Source organism: Ammospiza caudacuta, chromosome 3 (assembly GCF_027887145.1).
Source record: "Ammospiza caudacuta isolate bAmmCau1 chromosome 3, bAmmCau1.pri, whole genome shotgun sequence".
Lineage (NCBI taxonomy): Eukaryota > Metazoa > Chordata > Aves > Passeriformes > Passerellidae > Ammospiza > Ammospiza caudacuta.
Window position 1 is genome coordinate 4753444 of NC_080595.1, and position 26117 is coordinate 4779560.

General features: G+C 50.0%; 3 protein-coding genes across 3 annotated transcripts; 1 reads left to right on the forward strand and 2 right to left on the reverse strand.

The window, feature by feature from the left end:
- Positions 1-959: 959 nt before the first annotated feature.
- On the reverse strand, positions 960-13793 carry NPHP1 (nephrocystin 1). Its single transcript, XM_058802891.1, has 21 exons — positions 13731-13793; positions 12587-12793; positions 12347-12411; positions 11513-11573; positions 10982-11118; positions 10447-10645; positions 10161-10262; positions 9590-9681; positions 9430-9469; positions 9064-9148; positions 8390-8484; positions 7977-8105; positions 7126-7200; positions 6742-6852; positions 5718-5800; positions 4750-4826; positions 4375-4474; positions 4155-4267; positions 2823-2896; positions 2678-2722; positions 960-1295 (listed from the first exon to the last, which is right to left on the reverse strand). The coding sequence occupies exons 1-21, from the start codon at positions 13791-13793 to the stop codon at positions 1017-1019; spliced, it is 2232 nt and encodes a 743-aa protein (XP_058658874.1). The 3' UTR covers positions 960-1016.
- MTLN (mitoregulin) lies at positions 13271-14084 on the reverse strand. The gene has a single exon (XM_058802038.1). It carries the CDS (start codon positions 14072-14074, stop codon positions 13898-13900), a length of 177 nt encoding a protein of 58 aa, XP_058658021.1. The 5' UTR covers positions 14075-14084; the 3' UTR covers positions 13271-13897.
- LOC131555795 (two pore calcium channel protein 1-like) lies at positions 14004-25679 on the forward strand. The gene is made up of 19 exons (XM_058802037.1): positions 14004-14212; positions 14324-14406; positions 14965-15079; positions 16153-16281; positions 16488-16604; positions 17346-17464; positions 17580-17681; positions 18311-18437; positions 19291-19492; positions 20213-20357; positions 21371-21556; positions 21803-21867; positions 22142-22229; positions 22417-22486; positions 23026-23245; positions 23357-23447; positions 24080-24193; positions 24559-24677; positions 25243-25679. The coding sequence occupies exons 1-19, from the start codon at positions 14192-14194 to the stop codon at positions 25386-25388; spliced, it is 2259 nt and encodes a 752-aa protein (XP_058658020.1). The 5' UTR covers positions 14004-14191; the 3' UTR covers positions 25389-25679.
- Positions 25680-26117: the final 438 nt, after the last annotated feature.

The following is a 26117-nucleotide window of genomic DNA, read 5'->3' on the forward strand; positions in this document are numbered from 1 at the left end:
GCAGGAAGACACTGTCCCAGTGAGTTATCCCAGCTCTGCTAGGCGAGACAGGTGATGCCCCAGGAACTTGGCTTCTATGCCAAGCTCTTGCACAACACAGAGCAAAGATCAAATCCATGTCTCTGAGCGCTTCCTAGGCTGGGGGAAGTCTCCTGTGGTATTTCTGGAGGCTCCAGTTTACAGATACTCCAGTGGGAGCTGGTTTTTGGCTCCATGCAGTGGACATTTTCAAAAATCTTGTTTCATATCTTGCCAGACAAAACTGAGCCTGGCCTGGGCTTGAATCCAGGTGTGACTCGGTGGCAATGTCCCCATCGCCCTGCAGGAAGCATCCAGATGCTCCAGCACTGAAGAGAAAGTGGATTAATCACTTCCCTATGGGAATGGGCAGCACACAGAGCCTGTGGTCACAAGGTGCTCAGGGGTCAGCAGAAGAAACAATCCTGGGGAAACACAGCATTCCAGGATTCCCACCTGCTGCTATTTGTGTTGGCACATTCCTGGGAGGAACCCAGCCTTCTCCTGAGTGGGGGAGAGGAACAGGCAAACAGCCTAAAAACGGAGCAACCTGCTGGTCACTGGTTGGGCAAGAGAGGATTCTTCCCCTAAGCTGGCTGTCCTTGCTCAGCAGCATTCTTAGAGATCTCTGCTCTTTCCCTTCCCTGCTCCCAGGCTGCTGGGGGACTGGGACAAAGAGCCTTTTGTTCACCCTGATTAAAACAACACTGGAAATTAATTGGAAGCTGCATGAGAGGAGGAAAGGGCTACCTCAGCTTTGGCAAAGTATGACACCTGACATGGCTACAACAGGTAGTAACAGGCAACCAGAGCCTTGTTTAACGCTGCAAAGTTAAAAACTTAAAATACAATTTCCAGTAGATAAACAGATAAAATAATTTTAATCTCTCTCAAAATCTTAATTGTGCTAAAATATCCATTACAATTCAGCTCCTGCACAATCTCTTTGGTAAGAATTTAATTTTATTTTTACCATGTCCTTAGAGAGCCTGAATTTTTCATTCTCCAGGATTGTTTTCCCTCACTTCTCCTAAGAAATCATAGGCCAGCTCTGAGATGTCAAAGGCTCTGTGGGTGTTTTCTGATGACAGCAGGTACTCCAGGGCACCATCTTTCTCCTGGCTCCTCTTCAGGAAGTCATGGATCACCTTCCAGCGAGACAATTCCACCTCCTCCTCAGCCCATCTGTAGCTGGGGAGGGACGTGGAGAAGAGCAGAGGGAACACAGAGTCGTGGTACACCAGGACAAATGCAGCCTTCAGGAATTCTTGATCTCTCTGCAGACAAGAGTGGTGAAAATACCTCAGTGCCAACATGTGGTGTTGTCAAGCACTTTCCAAAGTATTGTACATGGGAAAAAACCCCAAACAACTCATTCCCAGTTCCTAGGAAAACACTGGGAAGAGATCTGACCTTCCTAAACATGCATCCGTTATCTTGGATAAGCCTCCAGTATATCCACAAACCTGAACTCTGCCAGCCTTCCCACAAACTACAGGCACTGAGAGCCCCTTGCTGTGGGGTATTTATATTCCTTAAAAGCAGTGCCACATCCTCCCTGCTCTGGAAACCCAAACTCCTCTCATTTCCCAGCTGTCCTAGGTGGAGCATGGCTCTGATCCCGCTCCTTGGAGCCAGAGCTGATGCTGCCCCTGGGCACTGCTGTCCCACTCTGTGTGCACGGTGTGACCTGTGGGCTCCCCTGTGAAGATCAGCTTGGAAAACCCAGAGACAAAGGATCAGCCTGGTCAATTATCAAACCCATGGGAAAGATCCAAGTCCAGAGTGTCCCAGCCCCAGGAGTGCTGTGCCTGGCAGGGAGCGTTTCACAGCTCAGCCTCACGGAGCCACACCAGGGGTGAGCCCTCAGCAATCCTCTCCTGGGAGTGGCACATGCCAGTCAGGTAGAACTGGATGCTTCTGGGAGCCCAGGGAGTTGCCAATTCTGTGAGCAGATCTGCTCTCCTCTTGGATGAATGGCCCTGACAAAGCTGCTCTGACTCAGCGGGTGTTTGTTCTGCGTAAACGGGGAGCCATCCTTGTGCATCAATTCAGGAGCATGCACAGGAATGAAATATCCCACTGCTGCTTCCAGGAAATCCAGCACTGAGAGGCAATGGCTTTCTCATTCAGTTCCTGCAGCTGCTCTCTGTCCAGGGGACAGGATGTAGGACAAGGTCAGGGTGAGCCTGGGGACAACCAGGTAAATTCTCCAGCAGTCTTTGTGCCAAAACATGGATCACAACTCTCTGGGGTAGGGAGATCTCAGGAATTTAGGGGGCCTTTTCCCAGGCAGATTGTGGGAGGACTGAAGCTCAGAGTTTGGAGGAGGGAAGATGATTTTGTGGGCATACACAGCCCCTTTTTGTATCCATGACTGTTAGAAGCACATCTTGACAGGGAGCCACTCTGGGTACCAATCTCTAACAGGTAACCCCTAACAACACTGAAATAAAGTTACAAGTTAATTTAATTTTCCTCCTGCTCCTGGTTTACTGTTATAAATCTGGGTGAGAAATGTTAAGAACTGCATTTACATATATCTGTTTTCTAAATAGCTGTATGGTGAGAGGAAAAGCTAAGCAGCAATTGCACTGGCAGGGAGCAGCTAGATGGAATTACCGTGAATATATGGAAAGAAAAACCTGTGGTTTGTTACCTTCTCAATTCTCTTCAATGTTCTTTCTTTCTCTGCCCAGGCACTCTAAAATTAAATGAAAAATCAGAGCAAGGCTGGAGAACTTTTCTCCCAGGACAAAAGAAAAACTCAAATTCAGCCTGGAAATGCTGACAAGGTAACATACCCGAAGTGCATCCATCAGGTCTGGCTGATCCAGGAGTTGAGGGAAAGTAGCTAGCACAGGATTACAGATTAAGTCTGAAACAGAAAACAAACACATTCAAGGCTAAGGAAGAATCAGTTTGCAAAGTATTGGCACATGCAGGTATTCAGCACACCCCTCCTGTCAGGTTATTCCAAAGGGAAAATGAGCTGTGACAGTTCTCCAGAGCAGGGAAGGTAGAACTCCCTAAAAACTGTTCTGACTGCAGCCAATCCTCAGTGGCTGAGAGACAGTTAAAGCAGGAGAGGGGACACACAAGCCCCAGTGCTCTTTATTGGGAACATCAGTAAACATGAACCCTTCCTGATTTACCTGCCAGAGGTGTTTTCCCTCATTTCTACACCTGCCTTTTTTACACACAGCTGCAATTGTGCTGCTTGGTTTGGATGTTATGGATAAACACACTTGGGTTCTACCTCAGCCTGGTGTGGCATTTTAGGAGAACCAAGGACCAAGTGCGCAGTGAATTCTCCCAATGGAAATACACATATCCCACTGCACAGGTGTCCTGGTGCTTTTTGGGTCACTTCCATGAGAAATCACTCTGCTCCTGTGATTATTTTAATTAATGAGACTGTGGATAAGATTCCAAGTGACGGAGAGCAGGATTTTGGCTGAAGTGTACTCTTTATCATGTGATTTCAAATATTGAATGTACACTTGTCCCTTCACCTTGAAGCTGATGGTAAGTTTGGTAAACATGAAGCATTTACTAATGCCCAAACATTTCAGGAAAGAGAGCCAGGACTGATGACTTCTGGGAAGGAGCACAGACATTGCCAGTTGTTTATTCCCAAAGTGATGGTGGATTTTGAAATAACAGAAATCTTCTTTTGTTGCACAGCTACCAGAACAACTCCTGGGATAAAGCCTTGCAATGGCTTCACATGGAGTCTGAATCCAAAGGGATGCAATTTAACCCCAGGAGAGGTCATCAGCCTGATCTACTGTCATAAATTATTCAGATCAAATCAGGTAAGTGTGGCACCTTACACCTATATAAATTCATATGTAGTACAGTTAAGAAATGTAATTTTTCCTTATTTCAAGTTGGTTTTAAAATGGAGAAGGCTATGAACTATCATTAGTTCTGTTGAATAATCAGGGCAAGACACTGAGTTCTAAATCCAGAATTCTCCAACTTTGTCTCTCCCTACTGTCAGTAAGTAAATAATAATTAAAAACTAAAAATAAAGATGATAACTTAGCCTGGGTGCCAAAAACATCTCTTACCAAAGGGGGACCTGGCAAGAACCATTCCCTGGATGAACCTGATCTTCCTGCAGTGCTCACCTGTGCTCTGCATGCTCATCCTGTCCTTCAGGAGGGCATCTCCAAGGATTTGCCGATAAAACACCAGGAGATGGATGTAGCACATGCCCCCAACTAATGTTTCAGGGAGAAAACTGTTGGGAAAATAAGGGACAGCAGCTGAAGTGTTCACTGCAAACACTGCAGACTCCTCTGGGCTATCTAGAATATTTTTTCATTTTATGGAAGCACGAGGACTCACTTCAGGATGTCTTTTGAGTGCACACTCGGTGACTTCACCTTCACCAGAAGCACAGGCTGCTTCCTGAGGCTCATAAACTGCTGAAAAACCCCAGAGCCTGCTGCAGGAAGAGACAGCCCAGGTTCACACAGTCAGTTTGAAACAACAGTAACAATTATATTACAAAAATGGGCATTTCTGTGGGTTGAGAACTCTTTCGAGTTTAGTAAGCCTGGTAGCACTCAGCTCCCCACAGCCAAGGCAAAAGAAGATAAATAATGAAATGCATGCAAAAATAGAAGACACAAACCCAAGCCAGGCTGTGGGGACTGTTGTGAAAGAGATGCAGCATCAATCATATTATTATGTTTATATTATATTGAAAAGAAGCCAGACCTCTCCTCGATATTGATGGGTCAACCTCAACGCCTCTCTCATAGGGAGTTCCACCACTCAGGACCAGCTCATGCATCCTGCCAATAAAGATAAATTTGAAGCCTGTATGATATTGGGAATTCAACTATTTTTGGAATTTAATTGTACTGGGAGGTCAATTCTTTTAAAAGCCATTAACAACATTGTTTCTTTTCCACAGCCCAAATATTTTTCTTGCATGGAATTTAGCAATTGTTTCTCTACAATGGTTTTGAGGAATCATCACTTCAACAATTAAAATCTTTCAAATTTAAAATTTGTTAAAGAATAATGTAACCCCAGTTCTGCCAAGAGTAAGTCACTGCTGAAACAAGCATGAAATTGAATTTGTAATACCGTCTTACTTAATGAAATAATAGAACAATATTTAAAATATGAGACTTAGAAGAGATTTAGAGAGTTTTAGAACAGTAGAGGTGTCCTGTGGGTATTTTTTTGAGCTGTAACCCAGATAAATTCAGAATACATACACACTATATATATAAATATATATATATATATATATATATGTGTGTGTGTGTGTGTGTGTCTACCAATATTTGGCAAAAACAAAGTCTTGAAAGTCTGAGGTACAATGAATTATTTCTGTCAATAAACAGAAAGTTTTCCTACATTTAATAAAATAAAAATATACACACTTCATTATTCTTTCAGATGACTGGACCCACTAATCATAAATCATAATTCCAAGAGCAGTGAGAGATTCATTCACAATAACTTCCAGGTCTTGGGAACCAGTCTCCCAATTTCCACCTGGGAAAGGGATAATGCAGCAAAGAAGAGCCAGAATCCCAAAGGATTGGGCTGGATGCCCCCTGCCCCAGCAGTGTGTAATTATGAAAGATGGGCTTTACTCTCAGTCTAAACCAGATGTATAAATTACATCTGTGTGTAAATACAGGGAGAGCAGGAAAAGGCAACAAACTCACTTGGAAGGAATAGGAATCCCACTGGAAGTGAAAAGCTTCAGAAAGGCCCAGCCACAGCTCAGCTCTCCTCTTTCACCTGTTGACTAGGAAAAAAAAGAGAAATGTAAATTATTTGAGCAGCTGACCCAGAATGAGTGACTGAACCACAATTAATTACAGTAACCACATGAAAATTGTTGTAGTTATCCCATTTTCCTCTTTCACCTTTGTGTGTTCAAAAATCACAGTCTGCCTTCTCTGAGGGTCCTTTTTCTGGCTTTACCATCTATTGTCTTACTACCTGTTGTGCTTTCCAGCAGCATATCCCAGATGGACAGGCTCTATCTGTGTAAACTGGAGCTGGAGACCACTGCCCATGCTGCTGAAACAGTTAAAACTTTAGTTTTCCAACTGTACAGGGCATTAGTCTGAAATAAATCACAGAGATGGAAAACTGCAGGAGTGAGGGGAGAACTGGTCCATTGTGATCCCATGGCATGGGATCTTTGGCATAAATTATTTCAGTGTTGGTACAGGGACACTCATATCCATGAGCCAGGGGGATTTTTGTTCTCTAATTAGGGATATTGTCCCATCAGAGAATCCCAGAATGGTTTGGGTTGGAAGGGATTTTAAGGATCATCTTGTTCCACCCCCTGCCATGGGCAGGGACATCTTCCACTATCCCTGGTTGCTCCAAGCCCTGTCCAACCTGGCCTTGGACACTTACAGGGATCCAGGGGCAGCCACAGCTGCTCTGGGCAAGCCACAGCCTCCCCACCCTCACAAAGAAGAATTCTTTCCCAATATCCCATCTATCCCTGCCCTCTGATAGTGGGAAGTCATTCCCCCTTCTCCTATCATTACATGAGATTGTGAAAAGTCCCTCTCCATCTTTCCTGTAGGCTCCTTCCAGGTAATCCTATTCTCCAATCCTGTTCTCTAATGAGGGATATTCTCTAGTCCAATTCTCTGACTGGGACCAGCTGGTTCCCTTCATAAACCTGCCCTTGGAGGGATTCCCACTGCACCTCCCCACACTCACACTGCACTTGTACGTGATGCCAAGCTCAAACAAGATCCCAATGTCTGCAGACAGGGAGCTGGACCTGACAAAACAGTCACCATCAAGCAAGCTGGGTAAGATGCCCATCACCTGGTACAGAAAGAAGGAGGAGAAAAACAAAAAGTTAATATACTTATAAAAAAAATCTTGATTTTTAAAGGCCATCAAGCACATCCCTCACTCAACACAAGATCTCAGACCCAATCCCAATCCATATAAAAATGAGGAGAGAACAAATTCCAGTCAAAACCTTGCTCCCCTTATTGTCTTTCCATGGAGCATAACTGTGCCACCAAAGAACACTTAGTGACACTGTGACACTGAAGGAAGAAGCTGTAAACAGCCAGGGGCTGTGTCACCTACCCTTGGAGAAAAGGTCCAAGTTTGAGGATTTTTAGGCAGCCACGTGGCTCTCACTGTGTGAATGTTACTCAGCACCTAAAGTGGGGAAAAAAGCTAAGGTCAGTTTTTCTGGAAAGCCCTTTCAGAAAGTGCAGGGTTATCCCAGATGGATCCAACACTGCACACAACCAAGACAACTGGAAGAAAACTGCTGGATAATCAGGGTTTTGTTTTTACAAAAAGCTGCTCTGCACACACCCAAAGGAACAGAGGATCAAGGGCACATGGAGGAATCTGCCCCTGACCCAGCTGCTCCAGGCCCTTCCCAGGAGACAGATTAGCCCAGGAAACACTCATTGTCAGGAACACAAAGGAGCCAGGAGGCACAATGGCAGGTGGGGGACCCGAAATTAGGGACTCAGGGAACTGGAGCTCCCACCCAGCCCCTCCCAGGCCACCCAGCACAGCCCCAGGGGCAGGGTGTGACTGTCACCTGAGTCAGGAGCAGCTCCCTGCCTCACCTCACTCTGCTCTGGGGCATCCTGGGGCTGCACCTGATTTACCACGAGAGGAAAGCAGAGGGGAGAAACCAAAGGCAGAAAAAGGGAGGGGTCCAAGTGCCTTGTGGAGCACCTTGGGTGGGAAGATTGGCTTGCCTGGCCATGCCCAATGCCCATCAATGCAGTCTGGCCTGTTTATCATTCAGTTCCATTCTTCTGGGCGAGTGGGCTCAAACCAGACTCATCCGAGCATAAATTAAGCAGCTTGGGAGGTGTGTGTGTCTCTGAGACAGAGAGGAAGCAGAACCTGAAGGATGCTGGAAGCTCCAAACCTCCTGTAGTCCCTTTTTGGGAAGCAGACACGCTCCTTACCCGGCTGCCATCGAAGAGGCAGAGCCGTACGTGCCGGCTGAGGACGCGCACGCCGCTCCCAGGGGGAGGGATCATCTTGCAGCTGCATAAAGTGACAATCAGGGACACTCTGGTGGCTCTAGGATGGATCTGAAACACAGCAGAAGGAGGATTAAACCTACAGGCCCTTCTGCACGTGGTCTCATCTTGTGTTTGTGGATTGAGGTTATTCTCCCAACCACAAACCCAGTGAGAGGCCGCAGCAGGATTTCTTCACAAGCCTTTAGCTCTGCCCCAAGGATCTTTTAGAGACAGACAGAAGGTCCCAGCAGAAGAAATATTTGCACCAGAAGTGGTGCAAATTAAGACATAATCACCAGCCAAAAGGAAAGAAGGCAAATAGAGTTTGTGTCCCCCTTAGCAGCAATGCTCACAGTATTTCTCTCAGAGTTCCACACCAAGTCTTTGAAAGCCAGCTGGGATGGAGTAAGCTTGGGTTGCAAGTAGTAACTTGCTCGAAATTCTTCACCTACAACAAGAGTAAATTTAAAAACTCTTCATTTTTCAAATTATCTTTATTGTGCCCAAAAGGACAACACCCAAAATTCATGTCCAGTTGAATGTTTGACTAAACAAAACCATGGAATTATCTGTCATGAGCACTGTCTGCTATTTGTGAGTGTTCTGAAGTACTTCATCTCAAAAGCACAATAACTTAATTTTAAAAAGAGATTAAACAGCTTTAAACAGAAATACTAACAAAACATGAGATATCTTAATGTATTTGGTGAAGAGACTAGAAAAGACCTTTGAGAAAAAGGGAAGATTAAAATAAAATCAAAAAAATCAGAATTTCCTGCAAAGTCAACAGGAACAAACTTCCAAAGAGGAAACTCTCTGAAATCACGAGGAAATTTGTCGGGATTTCACATTGATAAATTGAAATTTAAGGGAAAAAAAAATCTTTTATACATTTTTTAATGGGTCAAACATAGCCAGTTAGCCAATTAATTAAAATGGAGCAGTATGGATTGGGGTCCAGCAGGCTGGTGACAGGGTGAGAAAGCCTCCACAGAAACCTGAGAATCCTGCCAGGTGAGATCCCTACCTTCCTCCAGGAGCTGGAACAGCATGGATGGGCGAAACCCTGCAGGAACTGCCCCTGTGGTGGTCAGCACCTCCACTGTGTCATTCTAGCAAAAACAAAGGAAAAAAGAAATTACTGGTCCTGATATTTACCAGCAAAATTCATCCTAAATTACAGCTCTGTTTACAACCAGAAACTTGGGGTATCAGTCACCTCTTCTGAAGCATTTTTGTGGCATTTCTTGCTACCAAAAACTCCCAAAACACAGATGTTAATTAAGAACAATGGTCTTTGATATGAGGCACACTGTTTGGGAAAAGGCACAGATTTTCTACAAAATAATGAAGATTATGGCAGGTGAAGCTGCCCTGTAGGAGGGGCACCTACCTCTACAATGGCTCGGACAGCACTCCAGTGGGAATCTGTTCTGGAAGAAAATAGAGGGATTTATAATAAATCCTCACATGAACAAAAATTTAGCCACTTAATGTTGCTCTGTCTCCAAAGGGCAGCAGCTTCACAACCATATCTGAGGCATTCCATTTACCTTTTTTTTATTTCAGCTCCATCTGCTGTTTCATCCACCACTTCTATGTGTTCTTCTGACTCCTCCTGGCTTTCTTCCTCTTCCTTAGGAACCTGGAATTCACATTAAAAATGGCAAAAGGCTTGATTTCTTCCCAGTTCTGTTCTTTAAAATGCCTTCTCCAACCACAGCCCGTATTAATGTCAGTTTAGAATAAATTAAGTAAGTTTAGAAAAGGAGATTTTCACCCTGTGATGAAGAAAATTTTCCCACATTTACATGGACTCCCATTTCAGATAAATTATTAAAACCCCAAATCAAGCCACAGCAGCTTGGAGTCTTCAGAGTTGATCTTTAAGTGACAAAGATTCTGACTTTGATATTCAGGAAACTTCTCTGCCACAACTTCCCAAGGCACAGAAATGCTGCTTTTGATGGATACCTCCAGCCCCATGGACAAAACCATGGGGTTATTTCCAAATACCTGGCTTTATTTCCAAACAACACATGGCATTGTGGCCAGATCATTGATTATAGATCATTAATCTACACAAAAGAGCAGAGGTGAGGTCAGAGGTTGCAGCACACCCACCGCAAGGTAGGTCCTGGGAACGAGGCCTCTCTCCCCCTTGGAATTTTCAGCTACCCACCAGCCATCCTCCTTCTTGTCATGTATGAGCAGGATTTCACCTTTCTTTGGCATTGGAAAAAGAGACAGAGACAAAAAAACAGGCAAACATTTAAATGAAAAAGGACCTAACTCCAGTTTCTCCCCAAATCCCACAGCTGGCTGAAGCCCAAAAGCACAGGATTTCATTATGGTTACTGCTTAACTCAGAGTGATCTGCAGTAAAAGCCCTTTGCAGAGAGATATTTACCACAAATGTGAGATCCCCTTCCTGCTGGGCATCAAAGTTCCCAACAGCAACACATTCTCTAACATTTGGATCATCCAACAACTTCTCCTCATCTTCTTCTTCTTCTTCAGTGTCTTCCTCCTCACTTTCTTCATCTTCATTCTCCTCCTCTTCTTCATTTCCCTCTTCTGCATGAGGGCCTTTCTGGTGTTCCTCACCCCTACCCAAAACAAATCAAACTGTTTTTCAGTATCATTCCCACCAAACTTTCTGAAATGCTGTCAAGCCTCTGCAAGGACAATATTCAGAAACAGCACTTCCATTCCTCTGTTTTGCTCTCTGTCCTGAAGAAACTCCTCCAAACCTTATATTCCAGCCATGGAATATCCAGCACCCTGAGAAAATCCCAACAAGTCATAAATTACTTCATTCCTGAGCACTTTTTTATCCTTCTGTTATTTTTCAGCTAATTAAGGGGGTGAGATAATGATTTTTCAAGGTCCATTCCAGCCATCCTTTAAAAAAACAGTAGCATTTGTATGTTTAAGCTACTCACCCTGGATAATTTCTTGTCACATTATCCTGATCCAAGACAAGAAGGAGTTTCTGCAGCTGCTGGGAGAGTCTCAGCAACAGCTTTTCTTCCTCTTCCTTCCTCTGGCTGTAATTCCCCACCGGCGCAGGCTCGTCAGCCTGGCAGAGAACCCAACAAATGCCCCAAACAATCAAAGTTCCCCAATAAATTGCTCAAAGAATCAAAGTCCCTCTATAAATTAAGTTTTTCAGACATGCCTTACAAGTTTTCCCCTTCCTGGGCTGCTGTCACACCCTCTTCAGTGACAATTTTCTTACCCTTTCACTCTGCCAAGATGAAATTCTCTGTTTTCACATGGGACTTGGACAAAATAAAGCACTGAGTTTTTAAATTATAATGGATATAAAAAATATAAATTGGAGAGATGACAGGCAGGGATTGTGCAGTGCTGGGCACTGCTTTTGTGAGGCATCTAAAATGGAACACTGATTTTTTTTAAACGCTTTCCATAGTGAATTTTGGAGGAAACCACAAATTAATCTCCATACTTACTTTTTTCAAAGCACGGAGAGCCTTTGTATTCTCCTCCACCAATTCCTTCAGCTCTGTACATCTGCATTGAGAGCAAGACAGGCAGATGCTATTTTCTTAAAATTCTGACCCAAACCACACCTGCTGGCTGAAAGGTGTCATTTTAGGTGCTGTGTGTCCCTTCAGGTTGAGAAATCCAAGCCCAACCAGCAGCAATTGCCAGAATCCCAGAATAGCTGGAACTGGGATGGACCTCCGGATCTCACCCAGTCCAACCCCACTGCTCAGGGGGCAGGATCACCCAGAGCAGGTGACACAGGGATGCATCCAGCTGGGTTTGGGATCTTTCCAGAGAGGGGAGGGAGACTCCACACCCTCCCTGGGCAGCTCTTCCAATTCTCTGCCACCCTCACGTTGGATTTGTGTTTTAATTTATGGCTATTTCTCCTCATGCCGTTGTTGGGAACACCGGAAAGAGCCTGGCACCATCACCTTGGAAATATTTATATGGATTGGTGAAGTCCCATCTCAGCCTTCCCTTCTCCAGACCATCCTCAGCCCCAGAGGGCTGGGAAAGAGCCAGCCTGGACAACAGGAGCGGGAAGGGCAAGGAGAAAACTGTACGATTAGGAGAGAAAGGGCATGGAGGGAGCGAACACTGCTGAGGGCGCCAGAGGAGAGGGTGAGGGCAGTGCCGGGGCGCTGGGATCGAGGGATTGATTGGGCGCGGGATGGGGGCTCGGGATGGAGGGTCGGGATGGGGGTCCGGGATGGGGTTTGGAATGGGGGTCGGGATGAGGTTCGGGATGGGGGCTCGGGATAGGGGCTGCGGGATGGGGGTCGGGATCCCCTCACCTCAGCCGAAGGGGCTCCCGCTGCCCGGGGGCTGCGGCCTCGCTCTCCGCCCGCAGCGCCTCCACCTGCAACGGGACGGGGCGGTCAGGGCCAGGGGGGACGAGACACCCGGTATGGGGCAAGACACCCGGTATGGCACCGGCACCGGTACAACCCTGGTGCATCCCCGGGACCGGCCCCAGTACATCCCCGGTGCAGCCCCGGTACAAACCCGGTACGGCCCCGGTGCAGCCCCGGTACCTGTGCCCGCAGCTCCCGGCTCCGGCGCTGCACTCGCTGCAGCGGCCCCCGCGCCCGCCGCTCCGACATCGTCGCCGGGCAACGGGGCAGCCCCGGCGCCGTCGGATGACGAGCCCGGGGCGGGGCCGGAGCGCTCCACGGCCCGGCCCCCGCAGCCCCGAACTCGGGAAGGTCCCTCGCACCCCCAGCAGCCCCCGCGGGGCCCATCTGGGGACAAACGATTTGTGATCCAAGCCACGGAATCACAGAATAGGTGGGGAAGGCACCTCTGGAGACCCCCCAGTCTGATGGCAGGATCGTTATGTTTGGGAAGGAGGTCCAAGATCAAGACCAAGCCTAAAGGGGCTCTGGGCAGTGCTTCCCCCCCGCCCGATCTGAGAACTCCATAATACGTCCGAAAACTAGCAGCCTGCAATGAATCCCCCAGCACTCCCGTCTCCTGGCATTCTCTAGCAATGGGAATAAGGAACTTGCTACAGCTACCTTCACAATTCCTTATCCAAAGTGCCAGGAGGAATTCTTACTCCTTTATTATTTCACTTGTTCATTCGCCCAGCCAAAGCATGAGCTCTTTCACCACTTAATTGTCCCCATGCACACCCATAATGAGACTTGTTACATGTGCCCATAAGGCACGTTTTCACATTTATTCCAGAAATAAACACCTAGGAGCACCATGCGATGACTTTTGCTAGTTTATTGTGTTGGCAGCGCTTCCTGGCAAGGGCAGAGCAGCGGGCTTAGAGCCGGACAAGTGCAGACAACCCTTCTGTTGAATATGGAAATCCGAGAATCATGGAATCACTGAGCTTAGAAATGACCTCCGAGATCACCGAGTGCAACCCGTGACCGATCCCCACCTGGTCACCCAGCCCAGAGCACCGAGTGCCACGTCCAGTTGTTCCTTGGGCACCTCCAGGGATAGGGACTCCAAACCTCCCTGAACAGTCCGTTCCAGGCCTGGGATCGCTGCTTGCATACCCTCAGTTCTTAGGTTAGTCTGACACAGTTCGGCATCTTGCTTTGTGAAGGGAGGAAGACAAGTCCTGCCATTCCATGGATACTGTTCTCTCTGGCAGCACTGCTATTCCACGGATGATGTCCTTCCCCAGAAGCCTTGCCATTCCACGGATGCTGTCCTTGCCGCTATTCCCCGGATGCTGTCCAGCCGCCTATCCCTGCCAGGGACGTTGACCTCCCCCAGCATCGCTTCCCCCGTTCCCAGCGGCTCAGGCAGCGCTCACGGGAGCTCCGGAGGAGCCGAACCCATCGGAGGATCCGCTCGGAGCCCGCTGCCAGGCCATGCCGGGCTCAGGCCGCTTCCAGCTTCTCCTGCGCGGCGGCGAGGCGGCGCTGGAGGTATCGCTGCCGCCAGCGCAGGAAGCGGCGGCGCGCCCGGCCCGCCTGCCAGCCCACGGCCACCCCGGCGGCGAAGGCGGCCAGCAGCGCCCAGCGCACCACCCGCGGCCGCAGCGCCTCCAGCACCATCCCGGGCCGCTCCCGCTCCGCCGGGCCCGGCGCCGCCTCCCGCTTCCGCCGCCGCGGGGGCGGGACCGGCCCCGTTAAAGGCGGCGGGGCCGCGGAGGCGCCTCGTCCGCCCGCGCCATGGCCGAGGCGGCAGCGCAGGTAGCGGCTCGCCTCCAGGCACTCTGCCTCCTTTCTCCCTCTTCTCCTTCCCCTCAGTAACCCCGCGGAGTCCCCCGCAGCTCCTCACTCGCTGTCCTGTGTTTCCCCCAGGATCTGCTGCTGGCAGCGGCGTTCGTGTCCGACGCGCAGTACAACAGGAATATTCCTTTCAAGACCTCTCCGGAGGCTGTCAGGTAAGCAGGGATGCGCCCCCGCCCTGACCGCACCTGCGGAGAGCCAGCGGCATCCGTGGGCAAACAGCAACAGCCCGGAAAAGTCAGGGGGGCTGAGAGGGGTGGATGGGTGGGGTGCTAAAAACTGGACTTAAGCTGAAATGCTTAAAACGGAGCTCAGCACATCTGTATGTTGTGGATGGGGAATTGACATTAAAAAGTTGTGGTTTGCTGGAGGGGAGAAAATAAAACTAACGTAAAGTCTTCCAAGCCTCTGGGGCAATGAAGGGTGTGGGAGGCTTGGTCAGCTCTCAGCTGTGTGGAAGGTGCTGGAGTGGCAGAATCAAGTTAAATATTTTTTGTTCGCTATAGTAAATATTCTGTTATTTAACCCTGCTCTGGAAGGCAGTACCATATCCATCAGCTCTAAGACTGATTTGGAAGCAAATTGCCAAATTCCTTGCTGGCAGTAATGTTTGTTTGGGACAGCAAGTGCTGTTCTTCCAGGACACATTTGGTGATGCCCTGGGGATGTGCCCTGTAGCCTTTATTTATGGTGCCTGTGCCTTCTTCCTCCAGGCTCTATCACCTCTACAACCACTGGATGATGCGAACAGCCACCTACTTCTTCATCTTCCTCAACCTGTCCCTTGCCCTGTTTGAGGAACCTGCTGTGTATCCTCTCCCCTTCCTGGTGAGTTTGTGGTGTAGGAGCAGCCAATGCAGCTGCTGGAGCCAGCAAGGGCCTCTTGCTTCAAAGTGGTTGTCAGAGGTGCTAAGAGACAGTAAATGGAGATGTTTTTGTGGGTGTCTTTGATCCTCTGCTCTGGTGAGACCTCACCTGGAGTCCTGCATCCAGCTCTAGGTCCCCAGCACAGGAAGGACGTGGAAAGTTGGAGTGAGTCCAGAGGAGGTCACCAAGTTGATCAGAGGGGTGGAACAGCTCTGCTGTGAGGAAAAACTGAGAGAATTGGGGTTGTTCAGCCTGGAGAAACTTCAGAGTGACCTAATTGGCTCTTCCAGTGCTTGAAATGACCAACAAGAAAGACGGAGAAAGAGTCCAAGGGCATGGAGCCGGGATAAGGGGGAATGGCTTCCCATTGCAAGGGGGCAGGATTAGATGGGATATTGGAAATAAATTGTCCCCTGTGAGGGTGGTGAAGCCCTGGCATGGGTTTCCCAGAGAAGCTGTGGCTGCCCCATCCCTGGAAGTGTTCCAGGCCAGGCTGGACAGAGCTTGGAGCAACCTGGGATAGTGGAAGGTATCCCTGCCCATGGCAGGGGGTGGAATGGGATCATCTTTATGGTCCCCTTCAACCCAAGTGATTCTGTGACTTCATAATTCTGTGATCTGTCTGAAATGGGGACAAAAAAGGCACAGGAGCTGGCCAGGGACTGTAGGAGCCATTGTGGCCACCAGCAACGGCCCATGTGACTGTGGTTAAAGTCATATTGCTGGTCTCCCTCTCAGAGACCAATTCCAGCCTTCTTTGGGATTCAAGTCCAGTCCTCATGCGTGAAAGTAGAAGCCAAGTTTTACTTCAGGCCAGACTTTTCTGCAGCCTTTTAATTTGTCCTGCACCAGTGTGATTGTGAAAGATGCACTCCTTGAATCCTAAGCACACACAGACTTGCTGGCTTTAACCTGCCTGTGGCAGGGAATTCTGCAAAAGGAAGTCTGAAAATACTGCTCTGCCTGTTTTTTATTGTGCAAAAAGGAATATTGCAGCTCCTGGTTGCGCTGGCTGAGCCCTGCTCTCTCTGCAGGCCACATCAGTGCTGGAGGTGTTGTGCCTGCTGGTGTTCCTCGGCCGCCTGACACACTTTGCCAAAGTCACCCTGCACAACGTGTTCTGGAAGGACACCAAGAACATCTGCATCATGGTGGCAATCCTGGTGAGTTGGGCCCTGGGGAGATGGATTCCCCCCCCCCCCCCTCATGTTGCTTTCCTGGGATCCCAGACGTGGCATACACAAGCCATGGCCAAGCCAACCAGATCTCACAAACCTGTCATGTGTCACCTCTCCTCTATCAATGAACATTTCACTGTCTAGACACATTCCAGCATTAATTCTGGGAGCTTTCCTTCTTTCTCCCACAGCTATCCCTGACAGACCTGGGCATATATGGGGTCCTCAGGCTGTATGGTGTGAGGAGCATCCGGTGGTCAAGGATTGTGAGGCCCATCTTCCTCATCAACTTCGCAGAGAGCCGCCAGGTAAAGAAAAGGTCTGGTGGCATGTCCAGGGTCCTGGTTTTTTCAGACAGCCTGCTGCTTTCCACAATCCAGGGGATTTAGCAGAAAGGTTTTATGAGCCCTGGAACAGGTGAGCTCTGCCATGGCCCAGGGCTCTGCTGGGGAGGAGAAGCCCTCAGGCAGAATTTAGGATCCTGTGAGAGAAGATTTGTTTCAGAAGTGGCCTGAAGCAATAATTTGAGGTGGGCAAAAGGGTGGATTCACACAGTATCACAGGAAAAACCCTTGTGTTTCTCCCTGAGTCAGGGACCAGGTTACTGATTGCTGGAAGTCTCCTGGGTAAACAAGTGCTGTAGTCTGGGTTTGGACTCTGATTCTCCTCAGCATGGAGAGATCTTTGTCCTGCTGCCCAAGACTGGTCTGGGCCTGACTTACAAATGAACACACTGCAATGTGGAGGCCTGGGGGAGGGAGCAGCTCAGCATTTGGGCTCAGAGCCTGTGTTTTGTGGCCTGGAGCGATGGATTTCTGTCCCTGAGTGGTTCCTTGCAGCAAGAGCATCTCGGCAGTGCCCTGGGGCCCTCTGTCCCTTGGCTCCTGAGCTCACTGTGATTTGTAGGTGAGGCCTTTCCTTCTAGGATCCCCCTGAGGAACAAGGAGGAAAGGCCTGGGTCTCTTGCACCCCATTTCAGGGGTTTGATCCAGGTGGGCTGGGGGAAAAGGGGTGCCACGTTGCCTCTGAACATTCCCTTGTCCCGGCAGATCCGGAGGGCGTTCCGCAGCATCCGGAACACGCTGCCTGAGATCACCTACGTCTTCCTGCTCTTCATGTTCAGCCTCCTCATGTTCTCCCTCATGGCCCTGAAGCTGTTTGGAGAGAGGTGTGGGTAATTCCTTTGCTCCTGGGGTACTCTGGGCACACTCCAGGCAATTCCTAGGGAATGCAAGGGACATGTGGTCCCAGTGCTTAACTCCAGGCTCTCCTCTTCCTCCCAGGAATCTCCAGACAGCAGAAGGCCTCCCCTACTTCAGAAACTACCTGGAGATTGTGTTTGACCTCTACGTGCTGGTGACCACAGCAAACAGCCCGGATGTCATGTATGGATGTCACGTGTGGATGATCAGATCTCTTTCTCTCACTGTGCTCTCAGGGCTCTCTGTGCAGCCTCTAATTTGCACAGCAGAGTTAAAATTCTGTGGGTGTTGGGCTTTTCATCCCTTTCTCTTCTGGGTTCCCATTGTAGTTTGTGCTGGGAAGTGCTGTCAGGAGTAGGGCAGGGAGGAAGGGCTCGGTCATCCATGTGCTGGAAATATCTTCAGCACAACTGTGATGGCTCAGTGACTCTGGGAATTTAAACTGAGAAATAAAATGCTGCTCATCCTAGAGCAAGTGGAAAAGCAGATGTGAGCGCAGCAAGGGTCTGAGGCCAAAAAATAGCATCTGGCTGAGGCATTGCCTCATGTGTGCTCTTAAATTTGGCTGCACTGGCAGAGATTTCATCTCTGTGCTGTCTTCTGCAACCCTTCAATCAGGGCCTGACAAGCCAGAATGAAAACCCAGCAGAGGAAAAGTGTTCTCTAACTGAACTAATGCAGTTTTTAGCTTTTGTCTGATGAGTTTGATCTGGCAGTCCAAAACAGCACTTGGAAATCCATGTGGTAGTCTGTTTTCTCATGGGCTCACTTTTGTCAGTCTGGCAAGCAGCAATCCCTCTCCCCTTCTCTAGGATGCCAGCGTTTGACTTCAGCTCCTGGTACGCCCTGTTCTTCATCGCCTTTGTCATCGTCAACACTTACATCTTCATGTCTCTCTTCCTGGCTGTGGTCTACAACAACTACAAAAAGCACCTGAAGGTAATGCCTGGAGGGGCTTGTGGCCTTCCTTCTGTTCTGTCAGGAACCTCTGTCTTTCCCTTGGAAAGCTTTGAGAAGGGGAAAGAGCTTCTTGCAAACAACAAGCACAGTCCCGCTTTTCCTATCATGGGATTATTGGGAGTTCTGCTGTTGGCATTGATTGAAACATTCTATGGTGTTTCCCGCTGATAAGAAGCACATTCTGCATTATCTTGGAGGCTTAGTCCTAGCTCAGGAATGCTGTCTCCATGCAGGGAACTGTTTTTGCACAGCATCTTTGCCTGTGCTCTGAGAGCAAGTGAATTGGAAATTGGAGGTCTGAGTAAATCAGAATTTTTGTAGGGGCAGTTTGGGACTTGTGATCAAAGGAGGAGAGCTGGGAATTCCTGGGTGCTCCCATGAGGGAATTGGATCTTTCTCAGGAAGCAGAGTGCTGGATGTCCCTCTGCTCACAGTCATGTGCAGAAGGGGATCCCCAGCCCTGCTCTCAGCAGGATTCTCTTGTGGATGGGAAGCATGTGCGGTCACATCCTCTTTGCTTCTGTGGCCATGCAGATCCCGTGATTTTTGTCACCTCCTTCCTGTTTCACACTACCCTTTGTCTTTCCTTCCGGTTTTTCAGTGCTGTCCCAGCATCCAGCAATCTGCTGATCCTTCCAGAGCTCGGTGTGGAGAACCCACAGCTGCCTGTTAAACACCAATTCTCACCCTCACACCTACATACATTAACTGTGCTTTGTGTCCAGTGCCATTCCCTTGGGTCTCTCCTTGCATTTCTGTGCTGTGCAAAAGAGTTTATTTGTTAAGGAAGGGGGAGAGGGCACCTGGGACTGACTCCCAGCGCTCTCTCCAGAACGAGATCCGCAAACTCGCCTACATGAAGCGCCGCAAGATGATCGAGGCCTTCAACCTGCTGAAGGAAGAGGAGGGAGAGCAATTTGTGGTCCGGGAGGGTCGCTGGAAGCAGCTGGTAAAGCTGGTGGCTCCTGACACCAGCAATTCCCACCGGGAGCTGCTGCTCCGCATCTCGGATGACGAGCAGAAAGGGTTCGTAGGTGAGCAGTGGGGACTGGGGAGGAGCCAGGAGCCTGATCCTTCCAGGGGTTTGGCATTGGGAGTTTTGATCTGTAATGGCCCCAGAGGGACTCAGAATCACAGTCATTGAGGTTGGAAAAGACTCCAAGGTGGAGTCCAACCTGTGCCTGTTCCCCAGCCCAGAGCACTGAGTGTCATTTCCAGTCATTCCTTGAGCCCTTCCAGGAATGAGGTCTCTGGGCCCCTCTTCCTGTTTCCCTCCAGATTCCTGGAGTCCCTAAAGGTTGTTCTTGCTGCCTGTGCTATAGCCCATGTCCCACACACTGTGACTGGCCCTTCATGGCCATTTGACATCAGGCCAGGCTCTCCATGGGATGTGGGCCCTCCTGCTCTCAGCAGAGGATGTGGAAAGCCTCCCTTGTTATCCGATGCAATGTGGCTCCCACACAGTCCTCTGGAGCGGGAATATCCAGAGAGATGGGTCACTCTCCTTGTTCTGAATCCTTCTGTGGCAGTTGTTGGCCCATGGCTTGAGCCAATTCCCCGGGAATGGGGCGGAGAAGCCGCTTGAATTCCAAGTCCAGCCCATTGTGGTGGACACCACTCTGGGATTGGCTTTGCTGGGAGCAGAGACCGAGGAGCCCGGACGGCAGCTGCTCCCGTGGGCTCGAATGTGCCTTTAGCAGGCACTGTTTGCTTGCCATGAGCTCAGGCTGACGCTGACCCTCTGACTGCTGCAGACAAGAAGTCCTTCGTGCAGCTGGCAGACCTGCTCAACATCCAGGTGGTGACGCTGAAGATCCGCAGGCACCCCCTGGCGCGCTGGGCGCCGGCGCTGTACGGATCCGCGCCCAGCCGGCTCCTGCGCGGCCTCGTCAGGCACAGGTGAGCTCTGACACGGCCCAGGGCTCCCCTGGATGTGCTGACAGACCCTCAGGGCTCTGCTGCTGCTCCTGCTCAGTGTGGAGGAACCAGCTGTGGCTGTGGGCGAGGCCCCGCTGCCCGAGCTGGGTTTTGCTGACATCAGGCTCTGCTTTGTGCCCTGCCGCGCACTCAGATCTGCTCCTAGCTCAGCAGTGTCTGCTGCAGAGCTCTGTCCTGCTGCCTCATCAGCTCTGCGAGTTCCCTAGAGCTCTCTTTCCCCTCTGAGCCTTCCCAGGATCCCAGAATAGCTGAGGTTGCAAGGAACATCTAGTGGAAGCCCCTGCTCCAAGCAAGGTCAGCTACAGGAGGGTACTCAGGGCTGTCCTAGCTGGGTCTAGAGTATCCCCAAAGGATGGAGGCTCCATAACCTCTCTGCAACCCCTTCCAGTGCTTATTCACCCCTGGTTAAAAAAAAAAAAAAGCCCAAGCAACTTCTTTGTTTAAATGGAAGTGCCTGAATTTCAACTTGTGCCCCTTTCCTCTTGTGCTTCCACTGGATATCACTGAGAAGAGTCTGGCTCCATCTTCCCTGCACCTTCCCATCAGGTATTTATGCACAGGAGCTGCTCCTGACCCTTCTCCCTGTCAGGCTGGAGTAGCCCAGCTCTCCCAACACATCCCATTGCACTGTGCCGTCATTCTGTCAGCTCTGTGACCTTTGCTGCACCAGCTCTGTGTGCTCAGGCCTCTGCAGTGCTGGGGAGCCCAGCTCACCGTGGTTCCTCCCCCAGCACCTCCAAGTGTGGCCTCACCAGTACTGAGTGGGTGGGGAAAAATCACTTCCCCTGTTAACCAAATTCTGTGTTGGACTTCAAGGGCAAAACTAAACTGTCCAGTGACTCCCTCAGATTCTCAGGTTTGAGGAGAACTGATGGGTAAAGGATTTTTGAGAGAGAAGGCAAAGAGCTTCTGAAATAACTGTGTGGCTTTGGCCTTCCTGGGAGCTGTAGACTGATCTCTCTTGGTTCTTGCAGGGCTTTTGTTTGGACTTTTGATGCCATCATCCTGATAAACGCTGTCTTCATTGCTCTGGATGAGGAGAGCCCCTACATTTCCTATGCAGAGTGGGTGTTCCTTGCTCTGTACGTCATCGAGATCCTCCTGAAGGTCTACACCTATGAACCCAGGGAGTTCTTTGGCAAAACCCAGTTCTGGAACTGGTGAGTGGGCTGGAGGTTTGTGTGGAGTGTGGTGAGTGCTGTGCTTAGCTCCTCAAGGACTGAAAGGCTCCGAACTCCTGTGCCAGGCTGTGTTTAAGGTGAATCAGAGGATGTTGTGACAAAGCTCTCCCGTGTGCCCATAGCCTGAGCTGGCCCTGATGAGAGGAGCAGGGGTCACTCCTTGATTAAACCCCACTCCTGTCCCTGTCCCCCCAAATCTAACAGCAGTGCCTTCCCTCGTGCCAGGTTTGATACTCTCATCATCTTTGCTGCCCTGACTGCAACGATTCTCAATGCCACCCTCAAGTCCAGTAAGTGCAGCTTGAGCAGCCTGCATGCCTTGGGAACCCTGGTGTCCTCCCCAGCCTTCTGCCTTGAGAGGCTTTGTGACCAGACAAGGAATTTCTGGAGGGTTTCTAAGAACTAACCCAGTCTTCCTCTTTTTTTCTCTTTTCTTTTTTTTTTTTTTTTTAGCTCCCTGTCATAGTGTTTAACAAGGACACAATCGTAACAAATGAAAGAATTTTATCTAAACACCTCCCTGCTTTATTTTCATAACAAAAACGTCTTTGTTCTGTTTTTCAGCCATGAAGTACAACAGCCAGCAGATCCTGGACATTGTGTTCATCCTGAGAGTGCTCAGGCTGATCCGGATTGTTGACAGCATCCAGAGGTGAGGAGGGAAGTGGGAGCTGGATTTTGGGGAGGGGTTGGTGCTCTGTGTGCCCACACTGACCATGGCCACCCCTCAGAGCTTCCCAAGGCCTTGGGAGGATCCCAGGGGCTGCAGGAGCCTCTCTGGGGACGTGGGGAGTGTGGGTGGCCAGGGTGTAACAGTAACCATTGTGGGCTCTCTGCAGGTTCCAGGTGATCATGAACACCCTGATAAACATCGTCCCGACCATGCTGACCTTTGGTGGGCTCACTCTGGTAAGAAATCCCGGTGTCTTGGCTCAAAGCACTCCAGTTTCACAGAAGTGTGTCATAAATCTCACGCTCATGCTGTTTCCAAGGGGATAAATGCAATTCCCTGGATGGCAGGCCCTTGGAACTGTAAGTACCTGTTTGAGTCGTGGCCATTGTGCAAGCAAAGCGCTGCATTCCTGCTTTTTCCTGGATCAGGACATCCTCCTTGGATCCATGGGGTGTTATGGCAGCCTGGGCTTTGCATCACGAGGAATCAAATCATGGTTTGGGCAAGAGGCTGAATGAGAAACGTGGATTTCAAATGATTTCCTAAAATGAGCTTTTGTTGTGATTTGGGAATATTTCCTATCCGTGTATTTGTAGTTCTTGGCTGATTATTCCTGCTTGGTGATTGCTGTTGGGTGGCTTGGGGCTCTTGGAGTCTGTGCTGCCCTCCAGCCCCTTGCTGTGCCTGTGGAAACGGGGAAACCTGCTGGGGTGCTGAGCTTGCCCTGGGGCTTGCAGCTTGCTGGAGAAGCAGGTGATGGGGTTTCTCTCCCCAGGTTGTGTATTGTGTGTTTGCTATCATTGGCATGGAGCTATTCCACGGGAAAATCCAGTACTTCCCAGCCAGCTCCAGTGCTCCTCACGCCCTGGAGTGTGGGAATCCAGCTCTCAAGGATTCCCTGTTTGCCCGTGGCAAGTACTGCAAGAACAACTTCAACAACTTCGCCTCGTCCTTCATCGTCCTCATGGAGCTCACTGTGGTCAACCAGTGGCACGATATCCTTTGTGGGCCACATTCCCAGCTGGAAATTCCCTTGGGACATTGGCTGGGCTTCTGGCTCCCCCCTCAGCTCCTCCTTTCCTCTTTTGCCTTGACTCCCACTCCACTCTTTGCCAATGGATTTGCCAACGTGACAGCTCAGCCTGCCAAGCTCTACTTCATCGCCTTCCACATTGTGATGGTGATAATCATTGTCAAGTACGTTTTTTTGGGGTGATTTCCTCTGCTTTAGGGGAAAAGGGGATCTGCCCTGTCAGGGCACTGCTGGGGTGACCCCCTGGAGATGGGTGGGATGGGTTTAGAGGGATCTGCTGCACTCTTGTCCCCACTGTGTGGTGGTGTTCACAGGGGTGCCAGGACGAGGGAAGAGATGAGAATCTTGACTCCATGTTTCAGAAGGCTGATTTATTATTTTATTATATATATTATATTAAAAGAAAATTACACATTAAAACTACACTAAAGAATAGAAGAAAGGATTTTATCAGAAGGCTTGCAAGGAAAGGAATGTAATTATAATAAAAGCTGGTGACTCTCAGAGAGTCTGAGCCAGCTGGGCTGTGATTGGCCATTAATTAGAAACAACCACATGAGACCAATCACAGATGCACCTGTTGCATTCCACAGCAGCAGATAATCATTGATTTTCTTTTCCTCTAAGGCTTCTCAGGAGAAAAACCCTGGCAAAGGGATTTTTCAGAAAATATCATGGCGACACCACTGGGTGCTGCTCTGACCTGGAGGGGATGGAGCACTGGGGAATGAGCCTGGGCATGCTGGGACAGCCAGGGAGGAAATGCTGTCTCAGTTCTGCTCGTTGTTTCTTGCAGCATCTTCGTGTCGTTCATCCTGGAAGCTTTCTTTGTGGAGTACTCCCTGGAGAAGAGTGAAGTGGAAACTGCCATCGAGCAGAAAATCCAGGAGCTGGGAATGGGAGTTCAAGAGTAAGGCCCCAGATGTACCCAAGCTGGATGTGGCCAGTTTGGCACCACTGATGGGGGAAAATCACCCTCTGTGTCGAGGTGTGAGCTGACATTCCCCTTCCTTGTCACAAAGTTCTGGCTCATCTTTCTGAAAAATGGAGATTCCTCTTCACTGTCTTGAAGTTCTGGCTCCTCTGCTGGCTTAGGTGCCAGTAGAAGGCCACTGGTGTTGGCTCTGCTGGAATTCCAGCCCAGAGGACAGGAGAGATGCTGGAAAATAACCCCATGGCTGGTGCTTGTCCTGCCCCACTGAGAGCCCATCACTGCGGGCTCCCAGGGTGGGATGTGGCCCCTTCCCAGGGTAATTCCTGGCCCTTGCTGTGCAGGGATGAGCTCCAGCAGGAGCAGCTCCTCGACAACATGGAGAGTGCAGAGCAGGAGCTGGAGGGGGAAGGTGGAGCCAAGGCACAGAGCAAAGGGCTGGTGTTCAAAATTGCCTCCAAACGTAAGTGTGACCCTCCAGGGTGTCCAGGCCCAAATCTCCCAGCTGTTCCTGGGGAAGCTCCCAATCCCTGCTGCTCCCTTGGGGCTACAAAGGAGCTAAACCCCACCTGGAAACTTTGGGACAGCTGTGGATGTGTGATGTTTGTTGTTTGTTTTTACTTCTGTATTTCTCCTGTCCTACCTCAGCCCTTCTGTGTTTCTTGTCCTCAGTAGCCTCCCTCTGGAGACACTGCCCTGCTGGATGAGATCCTGCTGTGCCAAGACCCCTGTTTGCCTTTCTCCTTCCTCTGTGGGCTTTGCATTCCTGCTGCCTTGGATCCTTTCTTCTGGCTCGGTGACTATTCCCTCCTTCTCCTGGCTTTCCTGCTGTACCTCAGCTCTCCACTGTGTGGGAATAGAGGGGCTTAAAATCCCAAATAATGGCCTTACCTTCAAGAAGGGCTTGGGGTACTTAAAGTAGCTGGGATGGAGCAGCAGGGAGTGTGATTTGGGGGATTTTCTTGCCTGTTTTAAGGCATCCAGAGGGGCACATCTGGTGCTCACAGGGCATTCTTTTGTCCCCCCAGGATACAGGACAGTGGATGCTCTGCTCCAGCGCATGTTCGAGGCAGAGATACCCCTGGAGGACGAAGGCCCTTCCTTTGAGGAGATCCTGAACTTGTCCCCCAGCTCGGCCGTTCCCAGGAGCCCGAGTTCCGAGAGCGCGGCCTGAGGGGAGATCAGGGAATGGAGCTCATTCCCGGCTGTCCAGGCGCTCCCTGGCCGCTCCCACGCGTGGGGCCCGGGTCACACGGTGGGAACAAACAGCTCTGTCCTGTACAGGAGCTTTATCTCATGTAAAGTCTCATATAAACCTCTGGAATGAATGCGGGCAGGAGTCGGAGTCCCCGGCCATGCCCGGGCTGGGACGGTGCCGCGGGCAGCATGTTATGGAATAACTACTTTTGTAACTGGAATTGTATCGCAGCACTTTTATATGCAGCTCTGGAGCGGTGTACGCTGAATGAAGCAGCTCTTTAGCACAATAAATTCAGCAGTTTGGAAAAACGATGGAATATCTCCGAGTTAATGATGGGAGAGGGTTGCGGCTGCTCCATGATAACCTGCGGGGCTTGGAGGTGGGAAATGAGGAGGGGGGAGAGGAGTGGAGGCTGCTTCTTGCTCCCAGGGCTGGCCCAGCCCTTTCCCTTTTCCCAATTCCTCATTTTTCCCTTTTTCTTTTTTTTTTTTTTCCCCTTTTTCTTTTTTTTCCTCCCTCCCATTTCCCTTGGGCCTGGCCCCAGGGCGCCGTCCAGCGGCCGCGGCGGGAACTGTACCCGGGGGGCGGTGTTTCCTGCGTGATTGATGGGGCCAGCGGCCAATAGGAGTGCAGTGCGGGCAGAGGGCTGGCCAATGGGGATGCAGTGCGGCCCGAGGGCTGGCCAATGGGGAGGCGGTGCGG

Excerpts from the sequence above, each read along its gene's own strand:
- NPHP1 (XM_058802891.1), bottom strand. The coding sequence starts at position 13,793 with ATGCTGGGGGAGGTCAACGTCCCTGGCAGGGATAGGCGGCTGGACAGC. Across the intron at positions 12,794-13,730 it reads ACAGCATCCGGGGAATAGCG|ATGGGCCCCGCGGGGGCTGC; the intron begins GCAAGGACAGCA and ends GTTTGTCCCCAG. Across the intron at positions 2,897-4,154 it reads GATGAGCATGCAGAGCACAG|ACTTAATCTGTAATCCTGTG; the intron begins GTGAGCACTGCA and ends TTTCTGTTTCAG.
- MTLN (XM_058802038.1), bottom strand. The coding sequence starts at position 14,074 with ATGGTGCTGGAGGCGCTGCGGCCGCGGGTGGTGCGCTGGGCGCTGCTG.
- LOC131555795 (XM_058802037.1), top strand. The coding sequence starts at position 14,192 with ATGGCCGAGGCGGCAGCGCAG. Across the intron at positions 19,493-20,212 it reads CGAGCAGAAAGGGTTCGTAG|ACAAGAAGTCCTTCGTGCAG; the intron begins GTGAGCAGTGGG and ends TGACTGCTGCAG. Across the intron at positions 22,230-22,416 it reads ATTGTTGACAGCATCCAGAG|GTTCCAGGTGATCATGAACA; the intron begins GTGAGGAGGGAA and ends GGCTCTCTGCAG.